Source organism: Equus przewalskii, chromosome 18 (assembly GCF_037783145.1).
Source record: "Equus przewalskii isolate Varuska chromosome 18, EquPr2, whole genome shotgun sequence".
Lineage (NCBI taxonomy): Eukaryota > Metazoa > Chordata > Mammalia > Perissodactyla > Equidae > Equus > Equus przewalskii.
In genome coordinates this window covers 38623986-38636022 of record NC_091848.1, presented here as the reverse complement: position 1 = coordinate 38636022, position 12037 = coordinate 38623986, and the positions used below count along the sequence as shown (strand labels likewise).

Here is a 12037-nt window from a genome sequence, read left to right as displayed (position 1 = left end):
CCCTGGAGAGGTTTTGAAGAAAAAGGGAACTGGCCATGTGCCTGTGAAGAGTGTATGTGACTGAGTTTGGGATAAATATCCTTGATCGAATTAGAAAGGGGAATAACTAGATAGGGGAAACTCTGGGAAAATATATCTTAACAACTTTCCATCTAATAGGTAGGAATCAAAGACTGAATTTTTAGGAGAATGATGATGAAAATGCTTGAAGACACAGTTGCTCCTACTTGTTGCCCATAGCTGTCTTTAGGCCTCTGAAATGACTTCTAATGCCTTTGCAGTAGAAAAATTTTGTACAACTATCTACAGCAATTAGAGCAGTATTATTCTTACGTGTCAGGAAAAGCAGCAAGTCCAGTAAAATCCTAAAATGCAAGAACAAGATGCATGTTTGCCTCCAGAGGGCACTGCTGTTTTCACAAAAGAAGGAAGCCTTCTGTATCGGCTTCCACTGTAGGCTTCCAATGAGCTTTTGCTTTAAATGGTGTTGCACTTGTTTTTTAATTCAGACCAGGCATTACAGGCCTAGGGCTAGACTTGGCAGTGGGGGGTGGGAGTAAGGGGGGGCATTCATTTAACCCCAAAGAAATTAGAAACAAGGATCATATTGCCCAAAATATTCAATCTATTCTATTTTAAAAACAATAACAACCAAAGCATTCCCGACTTTCCGTCACTGGTTCCTCCTGTGTTCCTTTCTCTTATGGGCAGCATGAAGGAGCTGACCCTCCTCCATCCACCTGCCACTCAACCCACTGTAGACTGGCTCCCACCTCACCCCTAGCACTCCTCTAAAACCGCTCATCAGTGTCCGCCACGTGGTTAACCCCAGTGGACTCTCTTCTGTCCTAATCTTTACTTGATTGCTCTTTATAGTATTTCATTCTTTGATTCCTGAAACTCTGCTTTCTTGGCTTCTCCTATGCCATCTTCCTGTGGTTCTTTTGTCACTTTGCCTTTACAGGCTTTTCCCTGGATTCCCCCCTCACCCCAGCCCCTCCAAAATCCATACTTTATCTCCTGGATTCCACAGCTCGGTAAATGATACACCATTTACCCAATCAAGTTAGAAATCCAGAATCTTCTGTTTTGTCCCACATCCAACCCATCACTGGGTCCTGACCACCTAAATCCCTTTCAGATATGCCTCTACCCTCCTTGCCCCTGACACCACTTCACTTCAGGGCCTCAGGGCCTCTTGCCTGAGCTGTGGCAATACATTCTTTTTAAAGATTTAAATGTATTTAATTTTATATTTTATTGTTTGAATAGGTATTACATTTACTGGTTCAAATTTAGAAATCGTAAAAGTCGCCCTCCTACTCCCCTCACTAAATTCCCTTCCCAGAGGCAATCAATGTTATTAGCTTCTCCTGTATCCTTCCAGAGGCATTTTTACACAAAAGGTAGCATCTTACACACATTCTTCTGTGTCTTGCCTTTTCCATTTAACGTCTCCTAGAGATCTTTCCATATCAGCCCACAGAGAGCTGCTTCATTCTTTTTCCTGCTCATTGCATTCCATTGCACAGATGCACTCTAAGTTATTTAACTGCTAGTCCCCCTATTTATAGACATGTAACGAGTTCCCAGTCTTTTGATGGTATAAAAAAGGCTTCAAAGAACAACTTTGTACATAGGTCACTTCATACAGGTGCTAATCAATCAACGGGACAAATTCCCATAAGTGGAACTGTAGAATAATAAAATATATGCAATTATAATTCTGATCGTTCTGCCAAATTGCTCTCCATAAAGACTGACCCATTTCCAGTCTTACCAGCCAAGTGTGAAAACTTTATCTCTGACCTTTCTGCCTCCATTCATCCCTGCTTGGAAATGTGTCCTCCACATGGTTGTCAGCACCAGCTTTCCACAGTGCACATCTGACATGTCCCTTTCCTACTTCCCCTGCTTACAACCCTTCCATTTCTCCCTGCTCATCTTCAAGACCTTTCACCAGCTGGACCTGTGCCATCCAGTGTGGGCCATTAGCCACGTGTAGCTCCTGAGGACTTCAGATGTGGCTAGTCCCAAATGAGATGTGATATGAGTACGAGATAAACACTGGATTGATTGCAAAGACTTAGTATGACAAAAAAAAATGCAAAATATCTCATAAGTTTTTAACATTGATTACATGCTGAAATGATTAAATTTAGGATATATTGAGTTAAATAATATATCATTAAAATCAATTTCACTTGTTTATACTTTTAAAAAATATGGCTACTAAAATATTTAAAATTACATATGTGGCTCCCATTATATTTCTATTGGACAGCACAGATCTAGACCCCTCCTCCCTCATCTCCCTCAACCATCTCATCTTCTCCAGGGTTTCAGTGCTCCCTCTGTGCTTCAGAGCATTGTGGTCCCTGCGCCTCAGATGCTCCTCACCCCTCACTCACCCCCTCCCCCGCCCCCCCTCGTTAAAATTCTGTTTGAAACTTCCTCTTGGAGGCCTTCAAGAGATTTTGCTTCTTTATTCGCAAGTCCCCCTCCCTTTATCAGCCTGTGAGGTCAGGCCCCAGCTCTTATCTTTATTCCCTAGTCCATAGGGCAGCACGCAGTTTAGCGCTGTTGGCCGAATCAAGGAATGAGGGCCGTAAAGCCCTCACTGGCAGTCCCAAGGATCGAACGCAGGTGAACAAATTCAAATTTTTTTTAAATATAGGTGAGTTTAATCTAAATTCAGAATGTGAATTACATTTTAGCAGCAAATAGTAACACTAAGAGTTCAAAGGAATCCCAAACTCAGGAGAAACTTTTTTGACTTAACCATCTGCCCAGTCCCATCCTCGCAGGGGGAGGTCTGGTGGCCCTGGGAACCCGCTGCTCGCCCGCCCCAGCCCCAGCCTGCAGGAGGGCACACGCGGGAGCCTCTAGCGCCCGCCGCCCCGGGGCTGGGAGACAGAGGACCGGGACGGGGTCGGGACCGACTTACCGCGGCAGGGAGCGCAGCAAAGAGAGGAAGGGGAGCGGCTCTGCCGAGAACAGGGAGGGTTCTCCGGGAAAACGAAACTGAAACTTGGCGGCCCGAGGCTGCGGGCGGGACGCACCCCCGCCCCGGTCCCAGCCTGGCTGCCTCCCGCCCCGCGGCGCTGCCCGACGCCCTGAGCCACGGCCTTGGACCTCGGCCCGCCGTCCCCGCGGCCCGCGCAGGCGTCCGAGCCCGGCCCCGGGCTACGCTGGCAGCTGGAAGGCGACCTCCAGAAACGGCCGCCGGCCGCCGGGGAGTGCAGCGTTCGGCCCTTCGACCACAGCCCCCGGGACACCGCCATGGCCTCGAACCTCGGGCCGCCGTCCCCGCTGCTCGTTCGGGTGTCCGAACCCGGCTCCCGGCTGCACAGGAAGCTGGAAAAATACTTCCAGAGCCGGGAGTCGGGTGGCGGGGAGTGCACCGTCCGGCTCTCCGACCGCAGCACCCAGGACACCTTCGTGGTGGAGTTCAGGGAAAGGGCAGGTGAGCTCCGGGCCAGGGCTGGGGGTGCAGAGGCCGTCCCCGGGGGCCCAGCCCTGCGGGGCTCCATGCAGACCCGGTTCAAGCGGTCCCAGGAGAGAGGGCGGGGCAAGTATGGCAGGGTCTGTCGGGGACAGGACCCGGGGGGCTCCTGCTGCCGAGAGACGCAGCCGACCGCCGAGGATAAAGCCCAGAGGTGCCCAGTCCGAGATCTGGTCAGACGGCGCGCTAAAGTTGACACTTTTCCGGTATCCTCGTCCTGGCTCATACTTCTCAGCTCTCACAAAAACACCCTCTCACCCCCAGACGCCTGTCCCCCCTCGTCATTTAGGTATTCCACTTGAATGTTTTAAATAATTATTCCATTGATTTTTTATTTTTGAGAATTACAAAAGTAACACATGCTCACTATAGAAAAGAGAGGAAAGGAGAAAGAAGAAAACCACCTGGAGACAAACAATTGAACATTTTGGTATATTTGCTTCCAGCCCTTTTCTATGAATGTCAGTAAACACGTATGTTTATTTACAAAACTCTTAGTCTGCAATTTTGATTCCTGATTTTTTCACTTAACTTTGTTACTGAACAAGGTTTGTTTTTCCCACCCCACAAAATGCCAATCACGGAAAGGAGGAGTTTGCAGCAGAGAAAGGGTTTATTCACAAGGCAGCCAAGGGAGAAGGGAGAACAAATCTCAAATCTGTGTCCCCAAAAATGTGGATTAGGGATATTTATGGAACAAAGGTGTGGGATGGTCTGAGGTGTGAGGATGGATGATTGGGGGTGAGGAGAAGTGCGGTAACTGACGATCTGCGCAAGCGTAGTCAAGCTTCATGGCTCTTCACTGGACGCACGTTCACAAAATGGCGGCAGGAGCATGATCTGAGGGTGGAGTTTTCAGCCACTTAATGTCTGGGGGTTGCCTGTAAGGGGATTGCCTACTGGTATCCTCGCAGGCCGGGTTGATGAGTCCATGATCTTAGCCGGCCTGTAGTGGACAAGGAGTCCACTCTTAGTTCCTGAAAAACTTAAGTATCTCTTATGATGGTGACCCAAGAGTTAGAGATGTTATCTGTAGTGTGGGCTTTAGGAATACATTATCTAACTACTTTTGCAAACAGACAACTGAGTATAGTTAAACAAGTTGGCCCCCGGTTTCAACTTCATATAATAAGTAGTATTCCTTGTCACTGAAATGGGAAATTGGAGACTGTTTCAGAAACATGACTTTTAATGAGAGGCTGACATTCCATTATCATTAAGCTTTCATTTCTACATTAAAACTTAAGTTGCCCACTTTAGAGTTTTGAAAAGCTTCCTCATGTCCCTGTTACCAACCACCATTCCAGGATGCAGGGAGCAGCCCTTACCGGGAGGGTATGGGGCAGATGCATGAATAAGAGGATTATTTGAAACCTCTCCCATTTCTCTGTGTATGTGTGTATTGATGTCTCCACTGAAGCTAAGGAGGGAGTGTTGAAAAAAAGAGAGCACCAGATTGTGGTTGACAGCAAACGTGTGACTATTTTCCTGGAACCCACTGAAAAGCCTATAGAGAAGAATCCACGACCCAGAATGTCTTCACTGACACAGTCACGAGAAGGGGTGAGGTTTGGTGAGAAGCATCCACATGAAGAACATATTCCTAATGCTGTGGATTCCTGTGTCCAAAAGGTGAGTATTGAAAGAAGGACTTGGGTATGTTCCAGCTTCTTCCTCTCCACTCACCATAATTTTCATTATTGGTCCAACGACCATTTGCTGAGGACATACTATGAGCCAGGCACTGGTTTTGGCACTGGGACACAGGTGAACACACAGATGAGGTCCCTGCTGGGGGTGGGAAGATACATAGAAAGATAATAAGCAAGTAAACAAATAAATAAAGTAATTTTAGAGAGTGATATGTGCTAAGAAGAAAACATATAGTGGGGGTTTGCCTTAGAGAGTGACAGCGCCAAGGAAAGGAAGGGGAAGAAGGAGGTGGTGTTCTCGGAGGAGGGGAATGATGAGAAGGAGCCAGCCATGCAAAGAGTCATTCAACAAATCAATAGCAACTGCATACTGTGTGCTAGGCACTGTCACAGGAGCTGGGGACACAGCCAGGAAGACAGCACACACTGCCCTCAGGTGCGTTACATTCTAGTGAGGGAAACAGACAATAATTGTAAACTAATAGACCTGTACTAAATGACTGCCAGTGATAAGTGCTAGCAAGAAGAATAAAGCAGGATAAATGATAGACAGTGACAGGACCGCTATTTTAAATAAGATATCAAGTAAAACCTCTCAAATGAGGTGACATCTGAGTGGAGACATGAGTGAAGTAAGGGAGCTGGCTAAGTGGATTCCTGGGGGATGAGTGTCCTAGGCAGAGGGAAGAACAAGTGCTGAGGACCAGAGGCAGGAGCTTACACCCCGAGCCCCAGGAGCTTCAAGAGGGAGGCCAGTGTGCTTGGAGGACAGTGAGCAAGGGAGACAGTGATAGGAAAGGGACAGAGAGGAACCCAGAAGTCAGGTCTTTGGCGGCATGAAGGTAAAAACTTTAGCTTTTAACTTAAATTTATCAGAAGGTTTTGAGCCAGGGGAGTGGGGCAATCTGATGTACTTTTCTAAAGGACCACCCCGGCTGCTGTGTGGAGAACTGAATATAGGAAGGGGCTGGAGTGGACGGTCAGAGCCCAGTCAGGAGGGGTTGCAGGGGGCCAGACGCAGGATGATAATGGCTTGGACTCTGGGTGGTCTTGATGGAAGTCTGAGGAGTGGCTGGATTCAGGAAACATTCTGAAGGCAAATGTAGAGGAAGGATGTTCCATGCAGAAGAGCGAGCATGTGCGAAGACCTTGAGGGACACAAAGCATGAGCAATCTTGCTTTTATATTACGTTCAATTTGCCTCTGTCCTTTTTAGCTGAATCACATGTGTCTGTCTCATATTTGAGCTCCTAAAGGCCAGGGTTTAGGGGACCCAGCAACATTGCATGCAGTTAGATGTTTAGTTAAAAAAAATTAAAAAGGAGGTAAAAGAAGAGAAAAAACAGTGATAGGAAAAAACATCCTCCTCCGATTTATGGTTCCCTTCCAGGCTCACAGACTGTCTTATGAGAAACACAGCAGCTTGCCCAGAAGGCAGAATTGCCTTCCCTCCATCCCATCCCCCAAGGTCAGACAGGTCGTGGCAGCTCTAGAATCCAGACTTCTGGTCCACAGAGTTTTAAAAAATGTTAGTGCCCAGGTGCCACATTTATATTGGGATCTCTGGAGGTGTGCCTGGCCTTGGCTTTTTTTTTTTTTTTAACTCCCCAGGTGATTCTAATGTGCAGACAGGGCCCAGAGCCTCTGAGCTTAGCATGCTGCATCCTCCGCAAAAAGGATTTGAAAGAAGCACCATCTGCTAAGGGAAGACATAGTGGTTGTTTCTCTAGTCTCTAGACATTCTCCTGAGAGGAGACAATAGGCCTGGATGTCTGAGAGGTTTTATTTGTTCCTTTTAAATTTTCAGATCTTCCTTGCTGTCACAGCTGACCTGAACTGTAACCTCTTCTCTAAAGAGCAGAGGGAACACATAACCACCCTCTGCCCCAGTGTCAGAAGAATGGAAGGCCACGATGGCATTGAGAAGGTGTGCGGTGACTTCAGCGATATTGAAAAAATACATCACTTCTTGAGTGAGCAACTCCTGCAGAGTGAGCAGAAATGTGAATCGTCCACTTTGACAAAAGAGAGGGATCCACTCCTCCAGGGAGTGTGGAACAGCTGTGTTTCTCCTTCTGAACCAACAACCAGGTTAGAAGAAGAAAGCAAGCGTTGTGAAGTTCCCTTGCCTTTCTTTGAATACTTCAAATATAACTTTCCTCATAAAATAGACTCAATAGAGAGAAGATTTCATGTAGAAATAAAAGCTCAGGAGAGTTCTTCAGATATGGTCTATTTAGACTTCATCTCAAGCCAGTCAGACGACAGTGAAGCAGCTCGTGATTATTTTGCCAGTGAGTTTCAGAAGATGGTACCAACTCTGGGGCAGGAACGCGTTCCTTTTGCAGACAGTAAGCAGGCAAACAGGATCAAACAGGAATTGAATCGCCAGTTTACAAAGCTCTGTATAAAGGAGAAAGGAGGAGAATTAACTCTCCTTGGGACACAAGATGACGTTTCAGCTGCCAAGCATTTTCTTGCCCACCAAATCCCTGAAAGTTGGGTCAAGGCACCTGTGAAAATAAGCACTTCTGGATGCTGGATGAATGGAATTGAGGTTGACACCATTTACTATAAGCTTTTAGAAGCTGAATTACTCCAGGAAATGTCAGAGATAGAAAAAAAGTACAATACTAAAAGTAAGGTTTTAGGGAAAACCCGCATTCTATTTGAACCTAAGGACAAGGAGTTGGATCTGTCTGTGCATGCTTATGCGAGTTTCATCGATGCCTATCAACACTTCTCATGTCAGCTGATGAGAGAAGTTCTTGCGCTGAAACTTTTGGGCAAGGAGAGAAAGCACTTACATGGCACCAGTTTTGCTGATGAATTTAAAAAAAAGCATCCACATGTAGACTTTGTTCTAAATCAAGAATCAATGACTTTGATTGGGTTGCCCAATCACCTTGCAAAGGCAAAGCAGTATGTCTTAGAAAGAGGGAGAATGACTCCATTAGCTGGAGAGAAATGGAATGAGGATCGTGAAACATCCATGGACATTGATAGTAATGATTCAGAAACAGCTTCACCAACATCCCAGCATTCTGCCAGTTCTGGAGCATCAAGAGTGGACAACGAAAAGGACACATGTGTCATCTGTATGGACATTATTAGTGACAAACATGTACTACCCAAGTGCAAGCACGAATTCTGCAGGCCTTGTATCTACAAAGCCATGTCATTTAAGCCAGTCTGTCCTGTATGCCAGACTTCCTATGGTATCCAGAAAGGGAATCAGCCAGAGGGAATCATGACTGTCGCTGTCTCAAGAAACTCACTTCCAGGTTATGAATCCTGTGGCTCCATTGTGATTGATTATATTATGGAAGGAGGCATACAAACAGTAAGTGTTTCTGAGGTCCAGGAATTTCTTTCCAGGGGATTACCTGGATAATCTTTGCTGAGATTACCAGAGCAAAGGAGACTGTTCTGTTGTCAATTAGACCGTGGATTTCCCAGGGAATTACTTACATGGTCATATGCAAAGGCTTAAATAGTGATAAAGGTAACAATGTTTCCTTATAACTTAGGTATCTTTTGTGTCTATTAAGGCAGAGAAAAGGCCGGTGGTGATTATGTGTCAGTGTGGGAAGAGTCAGGAAAGTGGATAGTGTTCCCAGCATAAATGTGGGGAAAGAGGAGAAATATGAATTATTGGGAATATGAGCAAACCTTCAATACATTTTTTGGTTTTGATTCGCTCTATCTGTACATGAACATATTTATACGTATAGTAAAGTTTAGACATGGGAGTGTTTTCATGTGAGATTTTCTTGTCTTCGTACAGAAAGAGCACCCAAATCCAGGAAGGAGATACTTGGGAATCCACCGAACCGCGTACCTGCCTAATAACAAAGAAGGAAACGAGGTTTTGAGACTGCTTCGTAAGGCCTTCGACCAAAAGTTGATTTTCACAGTAGGATACTCTCGAGTAACAGGAGCCTCAGATGTCATTACGTGGAATGACATCCACCACAAAACATCCCCGTTTGGGGGACCAGATAAGTGAGGACCTTTTAAAACATAATGATTGCTAAACAGAATTCAGAAGTCATAAAATATAGCAATTTGAGGATGTGGCTATAAAGAGACTGTTGATAGCAGTGGGACTGGATATAGGAAAGTAATTTGAGAGATGCGGATCTCAAAGGCAGAAAGATGAGTCCCCATCACTTTCTCCCTCCCAACCACAAAGGATCATACCGTTAGTAAATTTTGCATCAAAGGGCAGGGGTCTTCAGAATCTAAGATGAAAGGTATCTAAGGTGATTTAATTTGTAGTTTCATGTCTGTTTGAAAGGTAGAGCCTAAGAATGATATTGACCTTGCCTTGTTTTAAGCTCACCCTTTCTTCTCCCCTCCCCTCTCATCGCTCCATAGAGATCCAAAATTCACTTGGCTAATAGCACTCTAGAAAAAGTCTTAGTTAACGGTGGTGGAAGTTGTATTATAGGCAATCCAATTGTTCTTCATGAGATTCACATAGAATACCTCACACCCTTAGTGTTCAGAAGGGAATATATCCTGAGACTTTTGCAAATTTCCCAAATTTGAAAATCCTCCTCTTGCATATGACTACCTTCCATAAAAATATAGTGTAGTATGACTTCATGAGAGTCACTGCTTACCATGAGCTGAAAATAAAGTCTGGTTGGAAGGCAGATCCTGCACAGACAGCTAGGCTCACTCACTAGCTGGATGACTCACATCTGCATGTTACCAGCGATTATACCTCATCCGCCTTCAGGACCGCTTGTGCGTGTTTGCAATGCTGAACGTTAGTGCCAGGGATCTACTGTACAAAACTTTTAAAACCACTTATGATGAAGCTAAAGGGCTTTTTCCTTCTGCAGGTATGGCTACCCCGATCCTGATTATCTGAAACGCGTCAAACAGGAGCTGAAAGACAAAGGAATTGAGTAAGAAGACTGCTGGAAGGATGTCTTGAGCCAAGCTTTCAAAAGACAGTTGAAGAAGCATAGTAAATACCAATCTAAATCCTTATGTAGGAACAGCTTTTAAACATTTTCTTCTCAGGAAGTGGTTTGTGTAAGAGTAAGACTCTGCTAGTCTGTCATTTCTGGAGTGTTACTTTTTACAGACGATAAAAAGCCCAAAGAGTAGTGTAGTTTTGCCACAGAGGTGTGCTGCCTCATTCTTGTGTCACTGCTCAGGGGCAGAGTGGGTGGAGTGCTGTGGCACTGATAACATCTTCTATGTTCTTCAGTAGAAATACTAGCTGAAAATTGATCTTCTCTTTGTTACTCTCTTTGTCTGGGGTGGTCCTTTAGTTTTTTGTTTGTTGGCCCTTTAAATTCCCTAAAAGTAAAATCTTAGTGTGAATGGAGGAAAGAAAGGCTTTGGCTATGGAAAATTAGAGACACATGTTCCCCTCCCTCCCTCATGGCCAGAAAAGTGGCCAGGAGCAGAGATTGGACAACTTTGGGTAATAAATGGAACAAAGCTATTATTTTTCATGACACAGAGCCAGGTATACAGTTGGTGCTTAATAAATTGTTGCTGCCTGACTCAGGTTGCTAATAACCCAGCTGATTTGGAAAACTGAGTTTCTTACTCCAGAACATTTGGCCTCTGAACTCTGACCAGGCCTCTCACTTGGTCCTTGCTCCCCCCGATCCTTGTCATCTGCCGTAGGGGTGCACTTGCCCTGTCATAGTAATGCTACACGTTTCTGAACACTTTTTTCCTCTGGATAAAATTGCACTTTTGAGTATGCTCCGCTTCCAGCTGTAACAGATAAATAACCTTACTTTAGTTTTCATAGACTATCATCTTCCCAGTAATTGTAGCCCCCACAGTAGTAGTTTTTCCTTCCTTTTACTAAGTCCCACTAAGTCATGTTTTCTCCCTTAAAATCTTTCTCCCTGATACTCTCTCTGGACAGAGAGAAGCCAAGAGTTGAGCCAACTATAACGAATATAGGACATGTCAAACTTTACTTTTAAATGGTTCTCCAAGTGAGAAGAAAGTTATAGTAGCCAATTATCTGGTTATCCACATCCCTGCCTCTCTCCAAAAATGATGAACGAGATGTCTTTTTCTTTTCCTAAAGATATGGGTACACATACATACGAATTTTTTGGTCAGACAGTCATAGCTAATATTTGAAGTATACTTATTTTGTCCCCTTTATAAGAGCTTTACATCTGTGTGATTGATTCTGTCAGCATCCCCGTTTTATAACTGAGACAACTGATGCACAGAGAGGCTAAGTACTTTGACAAAGGTGTCGCATAGTTAATAAGTGGAAGTGCTGGGATTTGAAGGAGAGAGTCTGGCTCCTAGGCTTCCACACCCCAGAGCTATACGGCCTCCTCCAGGGGGCTTCTCCTCCTGGGAGCAGGCTGAGAAGTTCTTGTTATTCTGAGCTTTTCTCAGAAATGGATTCCTGCGCAGCGCTCAAAGCAGATTTCCTTGGAGGAAGTCCTGTTTGAAGAACTTAAAAACCCAGCATCTTTTCCTTTGTCCAGAGAGTTGAGGAAGCTTAAACTAAATGGGCCTTTTTTTAAAAAAAATCAGATCATACTTTTAATTTTTGGTGGTTCATCAAAGTCTTTACTGTTATGATTGTTTTGTATCTGCTGATCTTTTAGCTAGATTTGCTTCAAAAAAGCAAAAGTTTGGTTCCTGCTGAATTCTGGATCCTTGACTGCAACTTGTGCGCATAGGCGAGTTTCATGGTGTGCGGGGTTGGTGAGCCTTTGGATTACTGTTTTTGCTCTGCGGAAGCTATTATCATCTGGATCTGCTTTAAATAAAGTTATATCCACATTAGGAACAGATTGTCTTGTGTTCTTGCCCCAGTCCTTTTTTCTTTTTTTGTGGGTGTTCCTTACAACACATACAGTGTATGACAACT

General features: G+C 44.9%; 2 protein-coding genes across 5 annotated transcripts in view; one reads left to right on the top strand and one right to left on the bottom strand.

Annotated features, from left to right (window-relative positions):
* Positions 1 to 3085, bottom strand: part of PARP9 (poly(ADP-ribose) polymerase family member 9) — a 41674-nt gene extending 38589 nt beyond the window's left edge. For all 4 annotated transcript variants that reach the window (XM_070583771.1, XM_070583772.1, XM_008509949.2 and 1 more), the window contains exon 1: positions 2948 to 3085. The gene's annotated coding sequence lies outside the window, so the exon portion shown is untranslated. The remainder of the gene's footprint in view (positions 1 to 2947) is intronic.
* On the top strand, positions 3066 to 11956 carry DTX3L (deltex E3 ubiquitin ligase 3L). The gene is made up of 5 exons (XM_008509951.2): positions 3066 to 3466; positions 4926 to 5137; positions 6965 to 8500; positions 8945 to 9162; positions 10011 to 11956. The coding sequence occupies exons 1-5, from the start codon at positions 3283 to 3285 to the stop codon at positions 10078 to 10080; spliced, it is 2220 nt and encodes a 739-aa protein (XP_008508173.2). The 5' UTR covers positions 3066 to 3282; the 3' UTR covers positions 10081 to 11956.
* The last annotated feature ends 81 nt before the right edge of the window (positions 11957 to 12037 follow it).

Coding starts and splice junctions, on each gene's coding strand:
- DTX3L (XM_008509951.2), top strand. CDS start 3,283: ATGGCCTCGAACCTCGGGCCGCCGTCCCCGCTGCTCGTTCGGGTGTCC. Junction 5,138..6,964: donor TGGATTCCTGTGTCCAAAAG/GTGAGTATTGAA, acceptor TTAAATTTTCAG/ATCTTCCTTGCTGTCACAGC. Junction 8,501..8,944: donor TGGAAGGAGGCATACAAACA/GTAAGTGTTTCT, acceptor GTCTTCGTACAG/AAAGAGCACCCAAATCCAGG.